This window comes from Gobio gobio (assembly GCF_949357685.1).
Source record: "Gobio gobio genome assembly, chromosome: 22".
NCBI classification, from domain to species: domain Eukaryota; kingdom Metazoa; phylum Chordata; class Actinopteri; order Cypriniformes; family Gobionidae; genus Gobio; species Gobio gobio.
In genome coordinates, this window is record NC_137118.1 from 36,714,288 (window position 1) to 36,740,732 (window position 26,445).

At 37.8% G+C, this 26,445-nt stretch overlaps 2 protein-coding genes across 4 annotated transcripts; one reads left to right on the forward strand and one right to left on the reverse strand.

Moving 5' to 3' along the window:
• Positions 1-66: 66 nt before the first annotated feature.
• On the forward strand, positions 67-24,218 carry mipepb (mitochondrial intermediate peptidase b). 3 transcript variants are annotated; one of them, XM_079804776.1, is made up of 19 exons: positions 67-381; positions 3,860-4,033; positions 4,117-4,205; positions 4,291-4,377; positions 5,961-6,024; positions 6,110-6,292; positions 6,467-6,623; positions 6,747-6,795; positions 6,878-6,938; positions 7,051-7,103; positions 7,185-7,338; positions 7,460-7,537; positions 12,440-12,644; positions 12,816-12,925; positions 13,021-13,095; positions 20,970-21,086; positions 21,187-21,308; positions 21,440-21,513; positions 21,595-23,847. In XM_079804776.1, exons 1-19 carry the CDS (start codon positions 253-255, stop codon positions 21,678-21,680), a joined length of 2,067 nt encoding a protein of 688 aa, XP_079660902.1. In that variant the 5' UTR covers positions 67-252; the 3' UTR covers positions 21,681-23,847. The 3 variants fall into 3 exon arrangements, with proteins under 3 accessions (XP_079660902.1, XP_079660903.1, XP_079660904.1); XM_079804777.1 differs by having other exon boundaries at positions 199-378; XM_079804778.1 differs by lacking the exon at positions 67-381 and adding an exon at positions 2,851-3,651 and having other exon boundaries at positions 21,595-24,218.
• Positions 24,219-24,239: 21 nt separating this feature from the next.
• On the reverse strand, positions 24,240-26,145 carry rps25 (ribosomal protein S25). Its single transcript, XM_079804779.1, has 5 exons — positions 26,078-26,145; positions 25,673-25,765; positions 25,359-25,542; positions 24,395-24,493; positions 24,240-24,298 (listed from the first exon to the last, which is right to left on the reverse strand). The coding sequence occupies exons 1-4, from the start codon at positions 26,078-26,080 to the stop codon at positions 24,399-24,401; spliced, it is 375 nt and encodes a 124-aa protein (XP_079660905.1). The 5' UTR covers positions 26,081-26,145; the 3' UTR covers positions 24,240-24,298; positions 24,395-24,398.
• Between the last annotated feature and the right edge of the window lie 300 nt (positions 26,146-26,445).

Sequence of the window (26,445 nt, forward strand, 5' to 3'; positions counted from 1 at the left end):
GAATTGTATTTCTTTAACTAAAGCGTTCACGTTTTTATTGGTAAATATAGAAAGTGCTGAAGTGAAAGCTTACGTGGGTTTTTCGTATGAGAGGTGACATCCACAGCTGATCTCCGCAGATTTACAAACCGGGAAACTTGTTATTTCGTAATGTTTGCATAATACTTTATAAGAGCCGTCCTGGCTTCACAATGCGCGTTCTCAGGGGGCTGATGTTGTAATGTTTAGTAGTGTTCTGTGTGATGTTCAGTGATGCGCTGTGCGCGGCTCTTGCTGCAGCGCTCGCACGCGCTCTATAGACGCACTGTCAACACATGGTCTGCTGTTGGAGCAGCGTTTAATGTTCAGCACCAACGACTGGAACATTTACAGAAAAATGTGGTGAGACTTTTCATTTATGAAGACGTTTATTATAGACTATAATATACTTGTGCTTTAACAGTAAAATAATTTAGGTGTACAACCGTCCTAAACTGTATTTAAGGCATTATTTTATCCATTATTATTTTTTAATTACTTTTATCAAATAATTTTAATTGAATTATATGCTATGGTTACATTGAATAATGATTATAACATCTTAATTTATGAACTCTCGATCTTACCTTTCTTTATTTGTATTATACAATACACATTTGTTTGAAAACAGCTTCACATCAATAAAGAGGAAAATAATGATCTATGATGCAAACTTCATCAAATACGAGACAAATTATTCTGTAAAGCAGCTCTACAGAGATAATTATTAGCTCAAGACAATTCAGTGTCGATTCAGTTCAGCAATAAGCAACTCTACAGACGGCAATAGAGTCATTATTCAGCTCAATTGAGTTCAATGTTTATTCATGCTGCATTCACGCCATGTCGTAATTTTGAGATGTGGGCATGGGCAACACTATCAAGGCCTAAAAGAATCTGCAGCAGTCAGGTGGTACACACAGTCACATTCCCGGCTTACAAATTATAATTACTACCTCTACGAGGACGTGACTGCTTTTTACAAGTTGAAATCTAGTAATTGCGACATGGTGTGAACAACACCTTCAATTCAGTTCAATAACAGTGATGTTAAAGAATTCGTCAGTTATGAAATATTTATTTGAGCTATATAGCAGCTCTGCAGAAAACAAGTTTTGTTATCATCCGATAGTGTCAGTGTAGTCGAATCCATAAAATTACTGAATATAAAGGCCTGGTTTCACAGCTAGGGCTTGGATTAAGCCAGGATTAGGTTTTAGTTTGATTAGGACATTTAAAGGGATAGTTCACCCAAAAATGAAAATTCTGTCATTAATTACTCACCCTCATGTCGTTCCAAACCCATAGGACCTTCATTCATCTTTGGAGCACAAATGAAGATATTTTTGATGAAATCCGAGAGGTTTTTGAAATTCTGAACCAGCCATAGGCAGCATCGTCTTTGCAACTTTCAAGGCCCAGAAAGGTAGTTGAAGACATAAAATCGTCCATGTGACTACAGTGGTTAAACCTTAATGTTATGAAGTGACAAGATTAAATTTTGTGCGCAAAACCCCCCCAAAATAACGACTTTATTCAACAATTTCTTCTCGTCTGTGTCAGTCTCCTACGCTGTTGACGTAGTAAACACAGTACAGCGCTTCTGGGTTCTACATCAGAACACAGACTCACCATTGGCTGACGCTGTTTAAGTGAGCACCACGATGCATGCAAGAGCTGGCCAATGATGAGCCGGCGTTCTGGCGTAGAACCTGGAAGCGCTGCACTGCTTTTACTAGGGCTGGGTAAAAAAATATAGATTTTTTATTTTATTTTAATCGATTCTCATTTTTATGAACCGATATTGATTCTTAAATCCCAAGAATCGATAACTCATCCTGTTTTCAGTTGATAAATGAATGGAACATTGTAGAGCCCCTCCCATCCGAATTTTTTTTTTAACTTTTGATATGAAACAAAGTCTCAGATTTCAAATGATGTCCATTTTATTACAAAATTTTGGTGCTGTTTAAAGATGTGGCGTGACAGATCGCAGTAGCACCTCAGTTCAAGAGAAGCAGCATGTTAATTGGAATTTTTTTTTTTTTTTTTTCGGATTTTTTTCTCTCCTCCGTTTTAATACCAGTTACATTGCGAAATAAACATGAATGAACATCTGAAAGTATGTTAAAAGATGCATTACAATTTACCACAATCTCATGTAATTGCTCAATCAGTGTTTCAACCGCGGAAAGACGTCAGTAAAACAGCTTGTAAACAATATGTCAAGTAACGTCACATTTACCTCAGAAAAACCATAGTCAGTGAACAAAATCTCTAGCATGACGTCGTCATACTCAGATTCTAGTCAGAATATGATTCTGATATTTCTCCCATTGGGCTGTGATTATGGGGCGTGTTTTAACCGAACCAGGAAAGAAAATGCCTCTGCACGCAATTGGATAGACCTACAACCAATCAGAGCAATAGAGTAAGTGACAACAGAACAGTCAACAGAACTCAACTGCACGCATGCTGGAAGAAGTAGAAGAAGTGTAAACGATCTTTGCCGGTGTTGTAAAAAGAATTTAAGGATACACGGAGTACTTACCAACACAATCCTCATTTTTGAGAGAAATAGTGAAGGTGAATGCATATACGAACAAGTTCTCGTTTAGGATTAGAATTAATTCAACCCAAGCGCTCTTTGGTGACGTGGATGGTTACGTTACTGTTGATCATCTGTCCATCATCGTATAAAGCCCGCCCTGGCAATATGATTGGTCCGAATAGCTCTGGTTCGAGCATAGTTGCTCCACAACGGATCAAGTCAAGACCGAAAAAAAAAAAAAAAAAAATGTCCAGACCGAACTTCCTGACCTCAAATGTTGTGGGCAGGGCTAAGTTCGGCTGGCATCCAGGCTACATAAACTCGATAGTCAGCTAGAAAAATTAACTCTAGAGATGAGCATTTTGATAAATATATGCACCACATTATGTATTTATTATAATTTTTAATGTTCTTCAATATGTATGTATGCTTGAATAAATCCGTCAAGTTTTTATGACTGCCACCATTTAAATGTTTATATTTCAAAAAACAAATTAGAGTAGAAATATGATTATGTAATTGTAAAGTTAGCATTATAACCTTATTATTATTATTATAAAAAGACATCCTTGAGTGTAATTTATATTTGAATTTAAATCCTTCATTATTATAGTAATGTAGTACCAACTGACTCCCTGTTGAGTTTACAGCATTAGTTGAGAGATTTTTTTCCCTCAAGAATACTTGCCATGTACTGTATCTGATATATATCCACAATAATCAATATTGAATTGAATCGAAATCTGAATCAAATCGCAAGCTTGTGAATGGAAATCGAATCGAATCGTGAAATTATTGTCAATACCCAGCCTTAGTTTTTACTACGTGAATAGCGTAAGAGAATAACGCTGAAGAGAAGAGATTGTTGAATAATTCATTTTTTTTTGCGTACAAAAAGTATTCTCGTCACTTTTGAGGTTGAACCACTGTAGTCACATGGACTATTTTAATGATGTCTACCTTTCTGGGCCTTGAAAGTTTCAATGACGTTGCTGTCTATGGATGGTTCAGAAACCTCTCGGATTTCATCAAAATGTCCTGAAGATGAACTTAAGGTCTTATGGGTTTGGAACGACATAAGGGTGAGTAAATAATAACAGAATTTTCATTTTTGGGTGCACTAACCCTTTAAAACAGGTCAAACATGCATTTTAGTCTGGGACTAGGTTTAAACCTTGTCTGTGAAACTGGGGGTAAGTGTTTTGAAATCCCCAACTAAGCAAGCCAAAGGCGACAATTATTATTTCATTTTTCAAAATGAAAGCAAGTCTCTTTCCTCTCTGTTCTCAGGGTCTTTTTGGAGTATCAGAGCTCAGCAGTCCTGCCGGTTTCCAGATTTCTCTGTGTCAGGCTCTCAGGGAAGCAGAGTTACTGGTCCACAGGGCTTGCACACATCCTCCTGGTGCCGTCACTGTGGAAACCTTTGACCAGCTGTCTGACAGCTTATGCAAAGTGGCAGACCTGGTAAACTTTATTGTGTTGGTGTAATGTAATCTGTGATTCTTGTTAGGGTTCTGTTAAATCTCAGTGTTTTGTGTTTGTTACAGGCAGATTTCATCAAAGTGGCTCATCCGGACGCCGCGTTCCGGGAGGCAGCGGAAAGGACCTGCGTTGATATCGGAACTGTTGTGGAAATGTGGGTATCTGTCATCTGGTTATTCTGGTTTTAATGTTAAACAATATTTGTGTTTTATTTTTATTTGCATATGTGTATGTTACAGACTCAATACAAATGTTGAATTGTGTCAGAGCCTGAAGAATTTGCTTGGAAACGAGGCTGTTTTGGCCACACTGGACCCAGACACAAGGCAGGTTTTAGGTTGCTTGAGCTTATTAAAGTTTTTTTTTAATACATTTTAAAATGTAGTTTATTCCTGTGATGCAAAGCTGAATTTTCAGTAGCAATTAAAGGATTAGTTCACTTTAAAATGAAAATTATCCCATGATTTACATGACTTTCTTCTTTCTGATGAACACAATCAGAATTATATTAATACATATCCTGGCGCTTCCATGCTTTATAATTGAGGTGAACGGGGGCCATGAGCAGTGATGCCAGTAACGCGTTACTATTTCCAAACCAATAATCAGATTAAAGTCATTTATCCAAGTCACTGTGAGTTACTATTTTAGTCATTTTCCCTAGTAAAAAATTTAAATATATATTTTTGCTTTCTTCTTGCGTCTCGGGGAGAGTATTTATATTAAGTGAAGTCAAGAAAGACGGTCTTTATATATTTTTTTTATTAAAACGTGTTTTGTTTTTTTTCAGGAAATATTTTTTAATTTCAACTTAAAATGTCAGGAGATACATTGCTGACGTTACTGTTAAAAATGCACTTCCAATAAAGTGAGTGTTGGCAAAAACGGTTGTCATTTCTATGTTGAGGCGGCAAGGGTGTTACTTGTAAAGTAACTTGTAATTTAACTTAGTTACTTTTAAAATCAAGTAATCTGTAAAGTAACTAAGTTACTTTTTAAAGGAGTAATCAGTAATCAGATTACTTTTTTAAAGTAACTGTGGCAACACTGGCCATGAGTTTGAAGCTCAAAAAAGTGTATCCATCCATCATAAACGGGCTCCACACAGCTCCGGGGGTTAATAAAGGCCTTATGAAGCGAATCGATAGGTTTTTGTAAGACAAATATCTATATTTAAGACTTTATAAAGTAAAATATCTAGCTTCCGCCATGCCGCTTTCCGTATTCAACTTACAGAAAAAGCGTAACTGGCGTGACGATGACGTCGGACGTAGCGTAAGCGTTTTTAACTGCGAGAGACGTTACACTTTCTGCATAAGTTGAATATGGAAGGTGGTCTGGCGGAGGCTAGATATTTTACTTTAAAAAGTCTTAAATATGGATATAACGCATCGCTTCGCTTCAGAAGGCCTATATTAACCCCTGGAGCCGTGTGGAGTATGTTTATGATGGATGGATGCACTTTTTTGGGCTTCAAACTTGTGGGCCCTGTTTACTGCCATTATAAAGCTTGGAAGAGCCAGGATATATATTTATATAACTCTGATTGTGTTCATCTGAAAGAAGAATGTCAGACACCTATGATGTCTTGAGGGTGAGTAAACCATGGGGTAATTTTCATTTTAAAGTGAACTAATCCTTTAATTCAGTCTTCAGTGTCACATGATCCTTTAAAAATCATTCTAATATGACTATTTGGTGCTGAAGAAACATTATTATTATCATTGTTGAAAACTTCTTTGGTAGAAAGCTTGTTAGATTGTTTTCAGGATTCTTTGATGAATGGAAATTATTGCATTTGAAACTATAATTGTCTTTACTGTCTTTTTTGATCAATTTAATGCATTCTTGCTGAATAAAATTATTAATTTCTTAAATGGTAATGCATATGGTTCTCTTGCTGGTTTAGGAGAGTGGCAGAGCTTTTCATGTTAGATTTTGAGATCAGTGGAATACATCTGGATGAATCGAAGGTGAGAACAACCCTTTAAGCCCAAAATGCAAGCCTGCTCTAATGTGATCATACCGATTATAATCTTTCTTTATAAATCATCTCAGAGGAGCAAGGCTGTCGCACTGAATGTGAAGCTACTGGATCTTAACCACGACTTTTTGAGCGGCTCTCAGCTTCCAAACGCCATTGAGAAGCAAGTTCTACCAGAGCACATCCGCCACTGCTTCTCTATAGACGGGAACCGCGTTCAAATTGGCGGGTTGCATGCTGACTCTCCTAATGAGCTGGTGTGTATGATCAAATGATTCTGTTTACTTGGGTGCCATCTGTTTGTTTGTTTGTTGCTTGAGCTTATTAAAGGTGCACAAAATTCCGTCACGTTCCTGTGATGTGCTTGGCGGTTTACGCAAGCCATGCTTTCAATTGCATGTTCAAGCGTCTTTTTTTCGTCCCTCTGGTAGGTGCGGGAAGCTGCGTATAAAATCTTTCTGTACCCCAACGCTAGTCTCTTGCTTTGTCTGGATGAGCTTTTGGCTTGTAGACATGAGCTGGCAACATTAGTGGGCTATGAGTCGTTTGCACACAGGGCTTTGAAGGGAACAATGGCTAAAAACCCAGGTAAAATGGCTTTTAATCAGATCATCAACTGCTGGCTATAGTCCTCATTGCTACTTTTGTTTAAAAGCTGCAAATGAAGGAGCAGCAAAAACAAACGTGTAAACGAATTTGTTTGTTTTACAGAGACTGTGATGAAGTTTTTGAAGCTGCTTACCGAAAAACTCTTTGACAGGTGTGTTTCACAGTAACTGCTATTTTTAATGAGAGTCTTTGATGTGTTGTAAAGCTTACTTTGTTTGTTTGCCATAACACAGAACGTCAAAGGACTTCGCGATGATGAAAGAAATGAAGAAGAAAACACGCTCAACAAATCCTGTAAATGTTTATTTTGTCCGCCGGATTTGTTTTGTGTACATTGTTTTCCCCTTTTTTTCGTTTGCATCCCAAATGCAGACAGATTTCCTAAATATTGTTTTTCACATGTCAGGAAGTGATGCCGTGGGATCATGCGTACCTCAGCGGTGCCATACGAACAGAAAAGTAAGGCGTTTTCATGCATACATCGCTCTAAATAAGCCATCTACTTCGTGTTTATGCTCATATACGCTCATGTACCTGTAGGTTTAACATTGATCCCAGCGTCTACAGTCCGTACTTCTCTCTCGGTGCTTGCATGGAGGGACTCAACCATCTCTTCACTCAGCTTCTGGGTGTTTCTTTCCAAACGGTGCAGCCGAAGATGGGTGAAGTGTGGAGTGAAGATGTTCGAAAGCTGGTGAGCTGCTCTCCTCCATCTTCGTTCACTCAGTTTTCAAGATCAACCTTCCATCAATTACTTACAGATGTATTTATGCAAATGGCCAGCTGTATTTACTGTGTCTTGTGCTGCAAAACAGGCCTTGGTCCATGAAACAGAGGGACTGCTGGGATACATTTACTGTGATTTCTTCCGTAGACCTGATAAACCTCACCAGGTACAGCTGTCTGCTCTTGACTGATTCTGTACAATGCATATATACACTAAGGGTACATTTACATGACAACGATATAATAAAAGTGGAAAGGTTTTTGGAATGGAATGGGTTTCCCATGGCCTAGTTGCTGCATCCAAGCCTCACATCATCATGTACAATGCCAAGCTTCAGATGATGTGGCGTAAAGCACATAATATACATAATATTGATGAAATTAAATAGACACCCACACATAGGCCTGTCGCAATAATCAATATATCGATATATCGCACAATATATGTACATGACCTCAATACTTTTTTGTGATGCAATATATCGCCCATTATGTTTGCATGATAATGAATGTCACCAAAATTTTTACTCGATTGTGCTGTCATCTTGTATGTTTTCCGTGATGGAGGCGAAAGTGGTTCTCGGGCAGTTCCTTCATACACAGAGCGGTTATCGACAGGTGAAATAAAGGCGCCATTTGAGGCGTTATAGTGTTTTCCTGACAATTACTGACAGTTTGGAAGAATAAGCCCAAATGGACTCGATTTCAAAGCCACAATCCCCTGTTCCGGTGCACAAATAAATGTCAACGCAGACTGACGAGTGTTAAAGCCGTTTCACAAGGCAAAATGTTTATTTACTTTTTATTCCATTTTATTTATGATAATATATTTTTTACCCTTAATTTCCATGATCTAAAGAATTAAAAGGTTGTCATTTGAAAGTGTGTAGGTCTACTTGCATTATTATGCTGTTATATTAGGATTATATATTCAGTGGCATAAAATAGTCTTAAAATGACAATAATATCGTTTATCGCAATTATTTCTGGGACGATATCGTTATCGTAACAGGCCTACGCACACACACACACACACACACACACACACATACAGTTGCACGTTCAAAAGTATATGAACCCCTTGCAGAATCTGTGAAAATGTGAATAATTTAAGCAACATTAGGGAGATCATACAAAATGCATGTTATTTTTTATTTAGTACTGTCATGAATAAGATATTTTATATACCATTTTTTCCCCACAAGACAAAAACATGAATTTATAAAAATGACTCTGTGAATTCTTCTGTGTGTCATCACCTGGATGATCCACGACTGTTTTTTTGTTTTGTGATGGTTGTTCTTGAGTCCCTTGTTTGTCCAATGTTCTTCAGAAAAATCTGCAGATTCTTCAGTTTTCCAGCATCTTTTGCATATTTGAACCCTTTCCAGCAGTGACTGTATGATTTTGAGATCCATCTTTTCACAGTGAGGACAATTGAGGGACTCAAACACAACTATTAAAAAAAGGTTCAACCATTCACTGATGCTCCAGAAGGAAACACGATGCAGTAAGAGCCGGGGGTGAAAACTTTTGAACACGATGAAGATCTCCAAAATGTTCTTATTTTATTTAAATATCAGTTTTTTTCACTTACTACTGCCCTTCGGAAGTAACAGAAGATACTTGCATGTTTCCTGGAAGACAAATTAAGTCCAATTTACCTTGATCTTCAATTTCAATAAGTTTTCACCCCCCGGCTCTTAATGCATCGTGTTTCCTTCTGGAGCATCAGTGAATGTTTTCAACCTTTTTTAATAGTTGTGTATGAGTCCCTCAATTCATCAAAATCATATAGTCACTGCTGGAAAGGGTTCAAATATGCAAAAGATGATGGAAAACTGAAGAATTTGCAGGACCTGGTGAGAATCATAAACTTTTGAACGGGGTCATTTTAATACATTCAGCAGTTTTTTGTCTTGTGGACTATATGTAAACATTTTGATATAAAATATCTTATTCAGGACAGTACTAAATAAAAAAAGAACATGCATTTTGTATGATCTCTCTCACTTTGTTAAAATTATTCACACTTTCACAGATTCTGTAAGCAGTTTACATATTTTTTCTTGCAACTATACAGACACTACCATTCAAAAGTTTAGGGGCAGTAAGTTTTTTCTTTTTTTTAAAAAAAGATATACATATTTTATTCAGCAAGGTTTTTTAAAAGTTTTTTTAAGTTCACACTTACAAATAATCAGATAAGTAAGAGAGTATGCGTATTTGGCGTGCTGTCTGAGGGGAGGGCTCCGAGCTCGGAGTACTAACCTTTTCAGAATAAAGCCTTTCTCCCCGAACAACAGTTACCTTCTAATACCCTGAGCAAAGCATTGTTAAACATGAGTGGAATATCAACACCAAAAACTGATGGGTGGTGATCAAGAGGGGGAGAAGTACATTAACAAATTCTCCTCAATGCATTTTTAAGTAATAGCTCCTAGATTGTACATTAGGATACTTTATTGTCTCACCGCCATTAAATTCAGTTTATGAGCTATCAGATGAGACCAAACATGACATAGTTACATGTTAGTACACACTAGTAGACAAATAGTATGTAGTGGAAAGCACATGCAAATGGTACAAATGTGTCATTGAGGTGTAAACGACTCCCCAGACAGGACCATCCTGTGCCTGGAGTTTCCCAACAGTCCTCAATCAGCATATTGATGAATCCCTTGCATAGGCATTATCATACAGTGACGATGAAGGCCATTGTGTTTAATTCACATGTATACGTTTAAAAGGATTTCTGAAGTACTAGGGCAGTAAAGTGTTCTACCCGTATTCGCTCAGCCCTAGGGTATATATATTTATAGGCCTCCTCCCGTGATGCTTGGATAAATCGTTTGAACGTGTTCCCCCGAATCTTGACCTCAAAACATTATATCCTGAAAAAAAGTGGTTTTCACAAAAATATTAAACAGCACAACTTTTTTCAACATTTATAATAATAAAACCTTTCTTGAGCACCATATTAGAATGATTTCTGAAGGATCATGTGACATTGAAGTAATGATGCTGAAAGCAGCAATGCATCACAGGAATAAATTACATTTTAAAATCTTTGAAATTTTAATAATATTTCACAGGATAAGAGACTTTCAAAAACATAAAAAATTTGAATACTTTAGTTTACTATAAACTTACTATTTACTTAACTATTAACTGTTTATTAGCATGGATATTACTAGGATATTTGCTGTTTATTAGTACTTATAAAGCACATATTAACTGCATGACCATATTCTAAATCCTCAATCCTACCCAATACCTAAACGTAACAACTACCTTACCAACTATTAACCCTCATATGGTCCTCATTTCCCCTTTACACTCAGGGTCTTTGGGGTCCGTTCGGAACCCACACATTTACAGAGCGATTGTATAAAAAATATCCAATTTTTTTAATACAAATGATATATCATTTTTTATTTACTCCTCAACTATACATTTATGCTGTGTTTTGGGGGATATTTGGTACTTTTATTTGCCTATTTACCACAACATTACTGAACTACACCATTAGCGTGTATATGACATTTTCTGAAAAATTCCTTTAATGATGCTCTAAATTAAATATGAGTTGTTTCTGAATATTGATCTAGGTGTTAGAGGCAGAATCATGCCATCTGCTGCTTAGAAGAAAACGTAGGAATTACAGTTTTAGAAATTATTTTGAACATATATATCCAGCAGAGGGCCATAGAGATCCATTCATTTTTCTGGATGTGGCCAACTGCTCCCATCACAACTTTTTTTTTAATATATTTTGTGAATATATATATTTAAACATTATAATATACATACATTAAAATCTGTATTTTTGTGAAAGGTTAGAATTTTATTGCTGTTGTTTAAAGTGTTTTGAAGTGTCAGAAAAAAGAGTCAGATTCTATTTGCAAATTATTTATTTCACTAACCCAAATGTAAAACAAAAAGCCCCTCTAACTTTAGAATAAGAAATTATTAAAATATACGTAAATAAAACCAATAACAATAAGTGGAAATTAACAGGAGTGCGTGTGTGTATGCAAAAGTGTGTTTGTGTGTGCATGCATGTGTGTTTGTGCTAGGTCTCACCTCTTCATATCTGCATTTGTGCCTGATTCTATTTCAAATAAAATCAACATTTATTTTTATATCACGTTTCAAAACAACACAAGTTGACCAAAGTGCTTTACACTCTCAACATTAAGAAAACAATTGACAATACACCCAATACATGTCACTTCCGGTCACTTCTCAGACTCCAAGGCCCTATGGGCAGTTGTAAGCAAGAGAGAAGAGATGCGTTTTCAACACAGATTTAAAACATTCCAACTAGTCACAGGATCTAATATGCGGAGGAAGTCTATTCCATAGGCGGGCGCTGCCACAGAGAAAGCACAATCTCCTTTAGTCTTCAACCGTGATTCAGGAACACTCAAATAACAATAATGCCAAAATCTATTTGCCAAATTCTATACAAATGCTGTCTGTTGCAGTCAGACCTGTGTGTGTTTGAGTGTGTGTGTGAGTGAGTGAGCATGTTTGTTCCACATTGCATTTGTACTCTAGTACCAGGCCTTCAGTTCTGTGTGAAAAATGTCTGATTTATGCCGAATTTATTGATTTTTCTCTTAATGTTTTGGCTTTCCCATTCATTTTCAATGTGGGGTCCAACGGACCCCGAAGACCCTGAGTGTGAGATTTAAAAAAAAATATTATTAATATATATATATTTTTTTACATATCTTCAGAACAACTGAATCAAGCCCAGTTTTTGTGTGTGTTTAGATATATAATTAATTCGATAGACACATTAGATAGTTAATGTGACAAAATTCACAAAATTTAATGCAACTGAGATGAAGGTAACCATGTTTTTTAATGAGGGAAACATCAAATGGGGTCAGAACGTACCCCAAAGACCCTGTGAGGGTTAATAAGCAGTTATTATTTAGGAGTTTATTGAGGCAAACGTCGTAGTTAATAGTTATTTAATTGTGAGAATTGTACCCTAAAGCGTATACAGAATATTTTATTTATTTATTCATGAACAAACTGTTCCCCCTGTATGGCAGGACTGTCACTTTACCATCCGCGGTGGTCGGCTGAGTAAAGATGGTGTTTACCAGGTGCCAGTTGTGGTGCTGATGCTGAGTCTACCTCCACCCAGCGGCAAAACCCCATCTCTGCTCACACCCTCCATGGTGGAAAACCTGTTTCATGAGATGGGACATGCCATGCACTCCATGTTAGGCAGGACACGCTATCAGCATGTCACAGGTCAGTTAACTGCATATTCAGGATTATTTGGTGATGGTTACTACAGGTACTATTTTATACTCCTCCTTTAGCCTGAATTAAATGAATGGAATGTGTTTAAATATACCAAATTGAATTTACATGACAAATAACTACCAGTTTGACCTGAGTTTTATTTATGTATCTATAAAGGAACTAGGTGCCCCACAGACTTTGCTGAAGTCCCTTCTGTTCTGATGGAGTATTTCGCCTCAGATTACCGGGTTGTGAGCCAGTTTGCGCGCCATTATCAGACTGGAGAGGTTGGGTTTGTTCACATAGCTACTTCATCATCTCTGAATCTGAACCCCATTAGATGAACTCCATGTTGATTAAACATGTCTTTTGTTCCCTTCAGCCCCTTCCAGAGAGCCTAGTGTCCCGTTTATGTGAGTCTAAGAGGGTTTGTGGTGCTGCTGACACTCAGCTTCAGGTACTGAAGACAATATCACTGCTCTGTCATAGAGTAGAGGTCTGCACTGCTTTTTTCGTCCCGCTCCTGTTAGGTTCTATTCCACACTAGGGATGGGCGATATGGACTTAAAAATGTATCCCGATATTTTCTAGTATTTATTGCGATAACGATATCAATGACGATAAATGTAGTATCATTCCCCATGTTTTTGGATACAAGTGAAAGCTGCATGCATTCTTGAGTCTCAGAAAAACAAACAATGATCTAAAATAAAACGTACATGTCATCAAATAGGCTCCTATAATACATAAAAGAAAAAAATATATATATATTTCATAAAAAAAAATTTTGTTGTAAAATTCTACACCAGCCTTTTCAGAAATGGAAAAGTTGCAAATATAATTGTCTTCTGTAAAAGTGCAGGTAATGTTTAAATAGTGCAACTGTGCTAAAAAACATCACAATACAAACAATAATAATTTTGAAATCAATGACAAGTTTTACATGTAAACCGATTCTATATTTATTCATACATGGTGCAAACAGTGGTAAAAATAGCAGAAACAACAAAAGTAATTCTGCCAAAAATGTCTTCAGATTACAAAAAAGTTGAAAATAATGATTTAATGATAGAACTTCAGTAATTTGAGTTGATCAGATAATAATACCACGAATTCTTCTACTAATAAAAATAAACTGCACTAAGGAATAATGAGCTTCTGGGTTCATGAATATTAATCACGTTGTCAGCGCTCATTCAAACTGATTTGCTGAAATCAAAACAGGCACAGTAATAGGTGCACGCCAGCCAATGAGATTCCCGTTTGTGCATTCGTTTCTTCCTGTTCATGAAAGGCTGAATAATTCCAAATAAACGCCATTATTTTACAGGAAAATACAACAAAGGATATTGTTTACATGTAGCACGTCAATTCTGTGTGGTATAAGTCTCTCTCGCTCTCTCTTTGAGTGTGTGTGAAACACTGAGCATTCTCAGTCGCGCGCCTCACACTAGTGTTTAATGTGCGTCAAATACACTGCGCATTCATTGAGATGAACTGAAATAGTTTGCTTTACCGATCAATTGAGACAGAGCGAATCTCTTAAGCGCTCAGTCCAAGTGCTCAGCGAGTGAAAATACATCTGTATGTACAGGTTCAGATTGCCCTCAGGTAGCCCATTGTTTAGCTATGAACTCTTCCGCAGCTTCCGCCATAGTTGTTTTCGATCTGCACGTGAGATGCGGATTCAGTGCTGCCGCTCCCATTGCGCGGCGCTTAGGGCACCGAGTGCTGCGGGGGCACCACAAGACCCGTTCAGCTATACATATTGAGGAACGCAGCCACTACGGACATCATAAAGTAAACGCTTTAAGCATCAAGAGATGGCCAGCGGTGGCACGGTGCGGATGGGTCGCGCTATCAACTAGGCTTTATCGTTATTATCGCGGGAAGACAAATTCTTATCGTGGGGAGAATTTTTACCGGTATATCGCAAACGATAAGATATCACCCATCCCTATTCCACACACACCCACCCAATCCCACTTAAAGGGTTAGTTGACCCAAAAATAAAAATTCTGTCATTAATTACTCACCCTCATGTCGTTCGACACCCGTAAGACCTCCGTTCATCTTCGGAACACAAATGAAGATATTTTTGTTGAAAGCTGATGGCTGAGAAAGGCTTCAGATAGGCCTCCATTGGCATTCAGTACATTTACACTCACAAGACCCATAAAAGGCACTTAAAACGTCGTTACAAAGTCCATCTCACCACAGTGGCTCTACAATAATTTTACGATGCGACGACAATAGTTTTTGTGCGCAAAAAAAAATCGAAATAACTCCTTTATCCAACTTGTTCTTGTCTTCCGTGTATGCCTCCACGACGCATGCGCGAGAATATGACGCAGATCCGGCGTTCGGACACATGACCCAGAAGCGATTTGTTTACAAGCAGAGGAAGACGCGCGTATCTAAGCTGTTGGATTCTACATTGGTCGTGCTTTAGCAGGGTTTTTCCTACATTGAAAAATTTTTGGCGGCCGCCAAAACGAATTTTTGCCCCGCCAAAGCCTTATTTGATCAGTTATTGTGATTTATGAGTGATGTAGATCTACTGCGCTTGTGATCGGCGCATGTTAACTGATGACAGAGAGAACGAGCGGAGCCCTACCCCGCGCGCATGCAGAGAGATCGAGCGGAGAGCCCTACCCCGCGCACACGCTCTCGGTCTTCAAAATAAGCACCGTTTTAGCATTCTAATATATCACATATCACGTTAATCAAAAGGTCGGAAGACCGAATCCATGTTGCACGTGGTGGATTCGGACATTTTTTTCCTTGAACTACCGCTGGATGTGAATTGCGCTCAAAAAACGCTAACTCTTCACCGACCTACTGACATAAACCATACTTTCAATAAACGGGAAACAAATCCTATCCAGTTATGAAGTGTTTTCTGTGTGTTGACAAATCTTTCGCGATGTTCTAACAGACGGGATTCACACACAAAGCGTCTGCTGGTGTCCGATTCGCGACCTAATGACTCCTTTGAACCGAATCATTTTAACGACTGGTTAGAACAACTGAACTGTCCAACACTGAACTCACGAATCAGTTTAATCATTTACTCAGAACATCTGAAATGAGAACACAAGTGTGCTCACCCAATTTAGCAAGAGTGGATAGTAAGAATTAGTTTGAATTATCCACAGTCTTTCAGCTTATTTCTGTTGACAATGTGTAGTAAATAGATAGCCTAAAATCATTTAGTTTAGACTGGAGTGAGGTGAAACCAGAACAAAGTTATTAGCTAGCTGATAATTTTAAGAAATTGTATATGGCAGAAAATTAGGCTATTTGTTATTTTTTTAATACTATTTTTTAATATTGATATGGTTATATACCAAAACAATTATTTGTAAATAGTGTAAAAATGAGGAACAAAAGAAACAAAAATCAAGGTATCGAAATAAGATAAGCAAAAATTACAAACTGTTTCTTTGAATTTATTTTAAATTTATTGTCAGTATTGCGATCGCAGATCACGTGGGTAGGGTACTTTTTACTGTGTATGTGTGGATGACCATGTCTGTCAGCCACCACCGAAGACCATTTTTGACCCAGGAAAAACCCTGTTTAGGTCTCGGCGTAGTGCTCAAATGGGACTAAAGTGTGCATTCCATGGATTCCCGAACGCCGGCGCTACGTCATATTCTCGCGCATGCGTCGTGGAGGCCTACACGGAAGATAAGAAGAGGTTGAATAAAGTCGTTATTTTGATTTTGAACTATTGTCGTCGCTTCGTAAAATTATTGGAGAGCCACTGTGGTGAGATGGACTTTGTAACGACGTTTTAAGTGCCTTTTATGGGTCTTGTGAGTGTAAATGTACTGAATGCCAATGGAGGCCTATCTGAAGCCTTTCTCAGCCATCAGCTTTCAACAAAAATATCTTCATTTGTGTTCCGAAGATGAACGGAGGTCTTACGGGTGTCGAACGACATGAGGGTGAGTAATTAATGACAGAATTGTCATTTTTGGGTGAACTAACCCTTTAAATTTCACTCTGTGTTCACCTGGTTACTGCTTAGAATGATTTTTAAGACTTCGTTTCCAGATTTAAATTTCCCCTAAAGAGAGTGACTCGGATAACAAATATAAAATGTTGGCTATACTATAGTTTTATTTGTTCTTTTTGTCTTATCACGATACTGTTACACCTTAAACAAATAAGCCAAAAATACAAATAAACGAAAACTGTCGGCTAACTAGCTATACAATAAAACATTTTTTTAACATCCATGCAAGAACAGAATGTCGCTGACTGACAACAGTTTCATTACCGAACATCTCTCCTCCAAAATCCGACCACAAAGGCTGAATGTTCTCTCTGACGGAGCTCTCGTGGGCAGGATGCAAAGAACATATATTGCCAGGTTGCTCAGGGCAGGGAACTGGGAACTGTGTGAACGCCACCATTGCAGAAAGTTTTGTTCACTTAAGTTCAAGCGCGGATACGCTGTCAAAGATCCCGTCCAAAGTATACCAGAGTTAGCAATATTTGAAAAATGCTGGAAAAGTGGGCAGAGCCCAGCGTAGACAGGGGATGAACCGAGGGCGGGACCGAGGGGAGGGCGTGCACCTGAGACCCGCAGTGACGGATTGATTGACAGCTGTCTGACTTGCGAGTGGCAAAGATGGAGAATGACTGGAGTGACGCCAGTAGCTTTGCAACAGAGCGGTCATTCTCCCCCACCTGAAGTGGAGCAGGGTGAATTGTCTGTAGACACAGACCCGGAGCCTTATCAATGCGTGTTAACTGCGTCAACTCCCGATGCCGACGATGCTAGCAAAGGAGCAGCGCAAGAGAACTGACCTAATCTATGAACAGTCAAATCCTTTCACTGAATGCCACTAACAATAGATCAGATATATGCAATGTATTTTCATTCAAATGAACTGAATCAATAAGCAGCGCAGGACCAATAAGTTCAAACCCAATAGCCTATTATAAACAGATTTCCTCAAATAAAAGCTAGACTATATACGCCAGCACGTTACGGTATTGTTGTTCGTTACCACGGCAACCACTTGCGTGTCAGGGTTTGAAAGTGCGTCTCATGTATGAAAATGATCTTCTGTACACATGACGGGCGGCAATAATATCGCAAGAAAAGCCTGACGTGTACTGACAACTGCATTACTTAACCGTATTTTCTTCATTACAATGTTAAAGCAAGTGTCAAGTGAGTTTCATTCATAATGTTTCTACTTCATGTAACATGAGAGATCATTCTGGAGTGAACTCAGTGAAGCCGTTCTCATCATCGTGATTGGGGAGAACATTTCTTAGCATTAATGAACAGCATTAATAACGCCCCAGTCTTGCAGATCATTTACAAAAAAAAGTTGGGTTAGGGTTTAGTTACCCTTTAAAGGGTCAGTTCGCCTAAAACCTAGATTTCTGCCATTAATCACTCACCCTCATGTCGTTCCAAACCTGTTAAGACCTTCGTTCATCTTCAGAACACAAATAAAGATATTTTAATGAAATCCAAGAGCTCTCTGACCCCTCCATAGACAGCCATTTAATGAACACTTTCAAGGGCCAGAAAGGTAATAATGACATCGTTCAAATCGTCCATGTGACTCCAGTCGTTCAACCTTAATTTTATGAAGCGACGAGAATACTTTTTGTGTGCAAAAACAAACAAAATCATGACTTTATTCAACAATGTGTCAGACTCTTACGCTGTTGATGCAGTGGAAACATTGTAGCACCTCCTAGTTCTACGGCGGAACGACTCATGGGCTCATGGTCTGAAATCGCATACTACATTTGAATTTGAACGAACATCGCGACCGTTAAAAAAGTATGTTCTATGTAGTATGAATGAATGTAGTATGAATGTAATCCGGACGTACTATATCCGCCATGTTGTCATGATCATGTGACCTACCAGCGTCAGTTGCGTCCCATCGACTCCATTCATAAATCGTCTCCCGTGGCCTCATGGGAAAGTAAAGTGTCCATCGTATGCGCACTTCAGAATCTTGCCGGAAGTAGGTCATCCGGGTACTTTTCGCCTACTGTTTTTCGAATACTATGAATTCGGACATACTACTCTGTTGCTATGCACATGGGTCGTGGTGCTCATGTGAGCAGCGTCGGCCAATGGTAAGCCAGGGTACTGGAAATATTAATATGTGTTCTGAAGATGAACGAAGGTCTTATGGGTTTGGAACGACATGAGGGTGAGTAATTAAAGGTGAACTATGTAGGATTTTTGCAGTAAAATATCCAGAAACCACTCGGCCAGTGTTATATATTTTGTTCAGTTGAGTACTTAGAATATCCCAAATGTTTCCAACTATTTGTAAATCGTGGAACCGGGACGTGTGAGCTATGCGTGTGAGGGAGTCGCCTGTCGATTGCATCATATCTGCGTCACCCTCGGTTTCCGGTTTTATTCAGTGAAACACTTTACTCTCACTGCAGTGTGAACAAGTGTCATAGCAGCCGCCGAGCGAATGTCATAACTTCCTTTTCAACACACTCAGATATATCTAGTACGATAAACAGAGTTGCGTTACCTCACTCATGACTGGAAAAGAGGAAGTGGCGCCGGCAACCGTGTCATAATAAAAGTCCCGCCGGCGACTATGCCATAATAACAGTCCCGCTCTTCAATCGCTCCTGCGGCCTTGCTCAGCTCCACAACACTCGGTCCTGCTCTGCTTCAGACTACAGTAACGTTAATAATCGCATCCATGAACATGATTTCTGCCCGAGTCCTATCCTGACTGTTTTCCACCGGCTGTGAGGTGAAGACCACATGTCCCAAGATTCTGCGCTCAAACGTGGCGTCATCAAACTACGCCTTTGTTTTGAACAGGCGACCTCTAGTGGACGGAAAAGTTACATAGTGTAAGTTTAATGGCAGAAATGTCATTTTTATGTGAACTAACCATTTAACCCTGTAAAGCCTGACCTAATAGTCAGAAAAATCTTTTTACCATTTATTAAACCTTTAGAGAAAGCAGAGTTTGCATTTTTTAGGGGCATATTTGGTACATCAGGCTTTTATGGCTCATGTAGTATGATATAGAAGAATATGGAGTTCATGTTCGAGGAAGTAAAAAACGTTTTTTATTCAGAGGCCCAAACTTTATCTCCCAATAAAAGATGATATTTAAATATTTAGTTTTATTATCAAAGCTCTGCAGTTTTTACTGTGGAAAAAAAAAAGCATATCATGCACTGCAATACAATGATTGAGAGATGGAGAAATAAATGTTCATCAGAAGCCTGGAGTATCTTATTTATATTTGACACTCACATTTTAGGGGCCACAATATGTATTTTTTTTGCCGCTAGAGGTCGCTTATTCAAAACAAAGGTGTAGCTTGATGACGCCTGGATTTCGTGGAGCTTTTATTACGCCACAGACGACCGCTTCCGCTTTTTCTGGTCATGAATACACAGTGCTGTTTTATCATATTAGATACATTATATGAGTGTGTTGAAAGTTATGTTATAATGCTACTCTGTGCGTTCACTCGGTGGCTACTATGAGACACTTGTTACACACTGCAGTGAGCTAGATCGAAATTAGGCAGGGTAAAACATGGTACTCGTGGTAAATCATGAAAATGAGACCGTGATGAGCTATATAACAATAATTTGTTTTCTGTCGATGAATGTATCCAAACAGTTGCTCACCAGTCTAATAAAAAATATAATATATTAAAGCGTCTTTGGTGTTTCCATGGTTTCTACAAAATAAAATCGGAAATCGGAGGTAACACGGGTATGATGTCATTGATAGGCGACGCACGAAATTGATTTTTCTCTGGATTTAAACATTCTTGGATAAAAACATTTGGGATAATGTACTTACACAAGTCAACAAAACATAGAACACTGTTCTAGTGGTTTTTGGATATTTTAATCCAAAAATCTTACGTGTTGTGCCTTTAACATAATTTTTCTAAACAAAAATGATGTATAGTTAATCAGGTAAACCTAGTTTGCTTCATTCCATTATTTATTTTGAAATATTACCAACAATAAAAAAACATATTTTCTTACGTTTACTTCATAAAAGTTATTAAAGATTCCACAACCAGTAGACACGTGTACCACAACTTAACCAGGGATGTTTTTAAAATTATACTAAATGGCCTTTAACTTGCTATAAAGTATAAACTATCAATCAGATGACAAAAGGCATATAGTAGATGTTTTACAGCAAACGTTTGATCATGTTGATCATTTAGAAGCTTTAGAAATGTGTAAATCAAATATGATACAGTAGGCTTTATAAGGTTAAATGTCTATTAGTAATAGTCATTTATGTTTTTGGCGCAAATCTTCTCTTTACAGATTTTTTATGCAGTTTTGGATCAGGTTTATCATGGAAAACCACAATACAGATCAACTACCGACATCCTCAGAGAAATGCAGGAGAAATTTTACGGGTTACCATATGTTTATGACACAGTGAGTTGCAGGGCCACAGATCTTTTTTTTTTGTTGAGTTTCTATGTTTTATTTTACGTTGAAAATAAATGCTTATCCTACATTTTCTCTGATTATATAGGCTTGGCAGCTGAGATTTAGTCACCTGGTTGGCTATGGTGCTAAATATTACTCCTACCTCATGTCCAGGGCGGTTGCCTCTATGGTGTGGAGGCAGTGCTTTCTACAGGACCCCTTCAGTAGGTCAGTGTAATGCCATCCTCTTGCCATTTTTATCATATGCATTATGGTGGATGCTGAGTGCACAAATGTACATCAAACTGGTACCCAGGGTTCACTACCCTAACATACAAAATAAACCGTCTCATTTGCAGAGTGATGGGAGAGCGTTACCGCAGAGAGATGCTCTCTCATGGAGGTAGTAAAGAGCCTATGCTGATGGTCCAAGGTAATATTAAAACATTTTGTAAGACTTCACCAACTGTTAATATTACAAGTACATATTCACAGATTGATTTTGTATCCTCAGGAATGCTACAGAAGGCCCCTACCATTGAAGACTTTGTTGATGCACTAGTGCTGGACCTTGATGCAAATTTAAAACCCTCAGTTTAGTAGACCGTCACTAAGATCCTCATTTTTCCAGTCACATACACTGGGTATCACCTCATCATTTTCCCAATGTCTTGCAGCCTTTTAAGCCTTATTCAAATGTGAAAAGATGAAATGAAAATCAGGCATCACTTCTATCTATTGTGCGTCAGTTGCATTTCACATTAAATACTTTGTGTAGAGGTCAAGTGAACTTTGCCACATTCACAAAATCAATGATATCAGGTGCTGATAACTTAAGGGTTAGTTCACCCAAAAATGAACATTCTGTCATTAATTACTCACCCTCATGACGTTCCGAAGACTTTCGTTTCTTTTGGAACTCAAATGAAGATCTGTTTGATGAAACCTGAGAGCTTTCTGTCCCTCCATTGACAGCTACACAACTACCACTTTGACGCTTCAAAAAGTTAATAAAGAGGTCATAAAACTAATCCATATGAATTGAGCGGAACTCGATCACTTTATATAATGAACAGATTGAATTTAGGCTTTTATTCACATATAAAAATTTGGATTAAACCGCTCAATTCATATGGATTCATTTTTTTTTTCTCTTTATGAAGCGTCAAAGTGTCAGTTGCGTAGCTGTCTATGGAGGGACAGAAAGCTCACAGATTTCATCATAAAGATCTTAATTTGTGTTCCGAAGATGAACAAAAGTCTTGTGTTTGGAACCTCATGAGGGAGAATAATGACAATTTTACTTTTTGGGTGAACTTAAAGAATAAGTGCTAAGGTGTCAAAAATGTTATTTTGCATTTATTAAAATGTAAGCATAGATGATAGGTTTAAGTTATGTGGCAAATTTGTATAGTGAAACTACAGAAGAGTCAAGTTTTAAATAGGAAAAATATCTAAACGTCATTTTTTTGGAGCGAAATGCTAACAGTCTAATCAGATTCAATGATCTATGCTAAGCTATGCTAAAAGTGCTACTGCCAGACCCGGAGATCGGCTGAATGGATTCGAAAACAGTAAAACTCAACTGTTTAACTCAAGGGGAGTTGGAAAATGAGCCTATTTTCAAAAACAGTGCCATGTTCCTTTTAAATCTCAACCATTTTTAAACCTCGAAAAGATCCAAATCTTTCAGATTATGATCTGGGCCTGTGTAAAACCTCAGAAATGCTCTTAAAAATAGTCTTAAGCTTTGACTTGAGTGTCAAATTTGTACAAGACTAGGAAACTTTTATAAAGAACCTAAAAGCAACTTTCAGCATAGTCCAAGACTGATTGTTAAGTGTGAAGTGGCACTTTGGTGTTGTGAACTAAGGACTACAAAGATGTCAACCCAAAATGGCCGTCCTCATCCTCTGAACCAACCAATAGTGAGCCTGCAAGGGTAAAGTCACAGCAAAGCGACACTAATCATTTAATGCAATTATAATAAAATCATTTAAAATACTGAAGCTTTTTAATATATATAAAAAAAAAGCACAATTATCAGAAACAGGTATTGGTGCAGTCTCCTCATTTACAGTTGGAACAATAATGCAAACATAAGTTCCAACAAATCCAAGAAAGCCTGCATTCCTCACAAGTCACTTGCTTTTGGTTTGACACATTAGTTGGAAAGTGAATAAACTGCAGTAGTACCCACAAGTAATGTCTTAGGAAAATTGACATCTTCACCCTATAATCAAATATTAAAAACTTGTTAAAGATTTTGTAGGCATATTGTGTAGTTCTGCTTGGAGTCAATAGTTTTGTGATGAAATTAAACGTGCCAAATTGTGCAGATAATTTTTGGCCAGGTTGTCAAACAAAACACTACAGACAAACAAGACTTTGCCAAAAACCTTCGAGTTTAATGTTTTATATTTCCCCTCACATTTTAGTTTAAGCACACTTGTAGGGTATTCAACAACTTTTGGCCACTGCTGTATGTGTTTGATGTGGTTAGTGCCACAATTGTGCCATTTAAGACCCTGCTTATACCTGGACCGGTGAGTCCAAATCATCTCCGGTGCCCTACAGCATCTTTTAGCCACCAAAAAAGTAATTACTACTTTACTTTCCGCAGTTACAGTACCGATTTGTAGAGTTGGAGAAGTTATTCAATTTCTTACCATGACTGTCAGTTACAAAAAGAATATACCTTGACAATCAAGCTTGTATGGTTTTATCAACTCCATGTCACAACTCAAATACATTATATTTTTGTTGGAAAGTGTGTGGTCTTCTCTGCTGCCGCCATCTTGTTACTCCAAACTAGGTTGGGATACCTCTCGGGACTCTTAAATAATTTAGGAGCGGAGACCTAGTCTTAATACCTAGGAACTTTTATTAAATCGGTCTTATTTTTAAATCAAGGAATAGGAGCAAATTTGTCACTCTTAGAATTGACACTTGTGCTTTATCCATATGCCCCCTGGTCTAAGTAATAAAGCTCGTTTTTAAAAGTTGTTTGATCCAAATATAAACACCATTCTGTCATAACCAGACCCAATAAAACCCCAAACCAAATTAATTCCAATGACCATTTCAGATATCCTCAAGGATTCTGACTAGCACAGAACGTTAGTACATGTTCACGTTAAAGAAAAACACAAACACATGTTCCATTTTGTGGTTTATTTACCTATACAAAAGACCATAAACTCAAGCCAAGGTGGAATCTGAAAAAGATGAAAAGACATTCAATGAATGAATCCGGTAGGTGAAAACATTAAGACATCATAAGTGAGATATTAACTATTTAGTTTGATAATCACCATGTTATGCCTCCTTCTCTGGAGCCACCTCATCTGTGCCCTTGGTGTTTCGGGTGTAGATCACCTGAGCCCTGTGCTTGGACACCAGCTTGATCAGACCTGCACAACACACCAACCGTCACTCCATCATGGGTTCATAACACACACCATCACTGTATGTGCAGTTAAATGTGCATTGAGCACAATGTGCACTAGGTTCGCTTTTACACATTCACATAATTTCAACATTTTTGTGGATGAAAGTTTACAGCAATTCACAAGTAAACAAAAAAGAAAGGGAAAAAAAAGCTTGATGGTTTGAACTATAAAGAATTGAAACTTTGAAGAATTTAATACAAATTAGTATTGCAACTTGTAGTATAAAATAAAACCATTGTAATTTTATTTCACAGTACACTTGTAACGTACAACTTTAATACACTTTTTATATTTAGTTACATTTAACAATTATTTTCTCAATACTGTTCATTAATGCATTATTAAATAACTGAAATATTTTGTTTTACCAAGAGAAGTTTGTGAACCATTTTTGCCAAAGAAGAAAAAAAAATCATGCCCTTGTAAATCACAATGACGATTCAAAATAAGTTCTCATCTATATGAAATGAAAAGATGAAATTGACATACGTCATAGTTAGACCTGGTCATAATTATGACTTCAAAATTGATAGTAATAAAGGAGTCACAATTTTGACTTGAATAACAATTATGTTGTTATTTAATGTGTCACATCACAACTATGACTTAGGATGTCAATTTCGACTAAAAGACTTCTTTAATCAACATCTCATAATTATGACTTAGTATGTCACTTGTCTATTCATTTCATAAAAGTACTATCAATTTTGATTTTAATTTTCTTCTTATGTTGTGGAAATGGCCTTCAATACATTTGTGATGTACATTAACCACATGAATAGCTTATGAATCAATCATATTAATGGTTAGAGCATCAGCTCATCACCTTTGCTGAGCAGCTCCAGCAGGGCAGCCCTGGCCAGCGAGCCCCTGATCTTCAGTCTCTCAGAAACCACAGCGGGGGTGATGAGCTTGTAGTTGGGGACTTCTTTGTACAGTTTGTCATATGTGGCCTTGTCGAAGAGGACCAGGTTGTTGAGCTTGTCCCTCACCTTTCCTTTGGACCACTTCTACTCAAGACCAAATATATATAAAAAAAAAAATACAATTCAGGCACACAACTACACCATTGAAATCACAGTTAAATACTTGTGACTGACGGGTCTTTAAAGCGGGGTGAATAGTGTCAAGTATTTTTACCTTCTTCTTCGCTTTGCCTCCGGATTTGTTGACGGGATCCTTGTCCTTTTTGGACTTGCCCGTATCCTTCTTCTGCTTGCTATCCTTGGGCGGCTAGACAAGTTTCAGAAAAAATATTTTTAAATCACATGCACAAATAAACACGTAGCTTATTAATTACATCGACACCATTTTAATAAACCAATGTGGTAAAGCTGTGCGCGTGTGCTCAGGCCTCGCGCACGATGCGGCAACATTAGATACAAAATAATCACACACAAACGATTAAAAGGCCCACATATTCTACATTATAATATTCATTATGCTTAAAAACGTAGGACACAGTGGTTACATTGCGGCTATTTCAAGTGAGAAGTGGGTAAAAAGTGATATTTTCTAACATTATGGAGTCGCTCGAGCACTCACCATGCTGAGGCGTTGCGAGCTGCGGAAGAGAAAGGAAGTAGCGCACGCGCACGTCCGCTTTGTCCGCGTGCACTTCGACTGGTGTAGCGCGTGCTTCCTCTGCGCTCAGTGGCTCGCGCTCGTCACCTGCAGGACTGGAGCGAGTAATAGGAACGTGAGGCATACATTTGGAGAGAAAAAAAAGAGTAATGTTTTTTCATCCGGTTTGACTTGAGGGTGAGTAAATAATTTTACTTTTTTGTTGTTCATTTAAGACTTTAAAAAGGACATAATACCTTTATAATCGGCATGGGTACATTAATCAAAAGTGTCAGTAAAGACATATATTAGATATTAAGCAGCACAACTATTTTCAATATTGTTAAGAT

Excerpts from the sequence above, each read along its gene's own strand:
- mipepb (XM_079804776.1), top strand. The coding sequence starts at position 253 with ATGCGCTGTGCGCGGCTCTTGCTGCAGCGCTCGCACGCGCTCTATAGA. Across the intron at positions 4,034-4,116 it reads TATGCAAAGTGGCAGACCTG|GCAGATTTCATCAAAGTGGC; the intron begins GTAAACTTTATT and ends TGTTTGTTACAG. Across the intron at positions 12,645-12,815 it reads ACGCTATCAGCATGTCACAG|GAACTAGGTGCCCCACAGAC; the intron begins GTCAGTTAACTG and ends GTATCTATAAAG.
- rps25 (XM_079804779.1), bottom strand. Across the intron at positions 25,543-25,672 it reads GAGGCAAAGCGAAGAAGAAG|AAGTGGTCCAAAGGAAAGGT; the intron begins GTAAAAATACTT and ends GGTCTTGAGTAG. Across the intron at positions 24,494-25,358 it reads GCTGGAGCTGCTCAGCAAAG|GTCTGATCAAGCTGGTGTCC; the intron begins GTGATGAGCTGA and ends TGTGTTGTGCAG.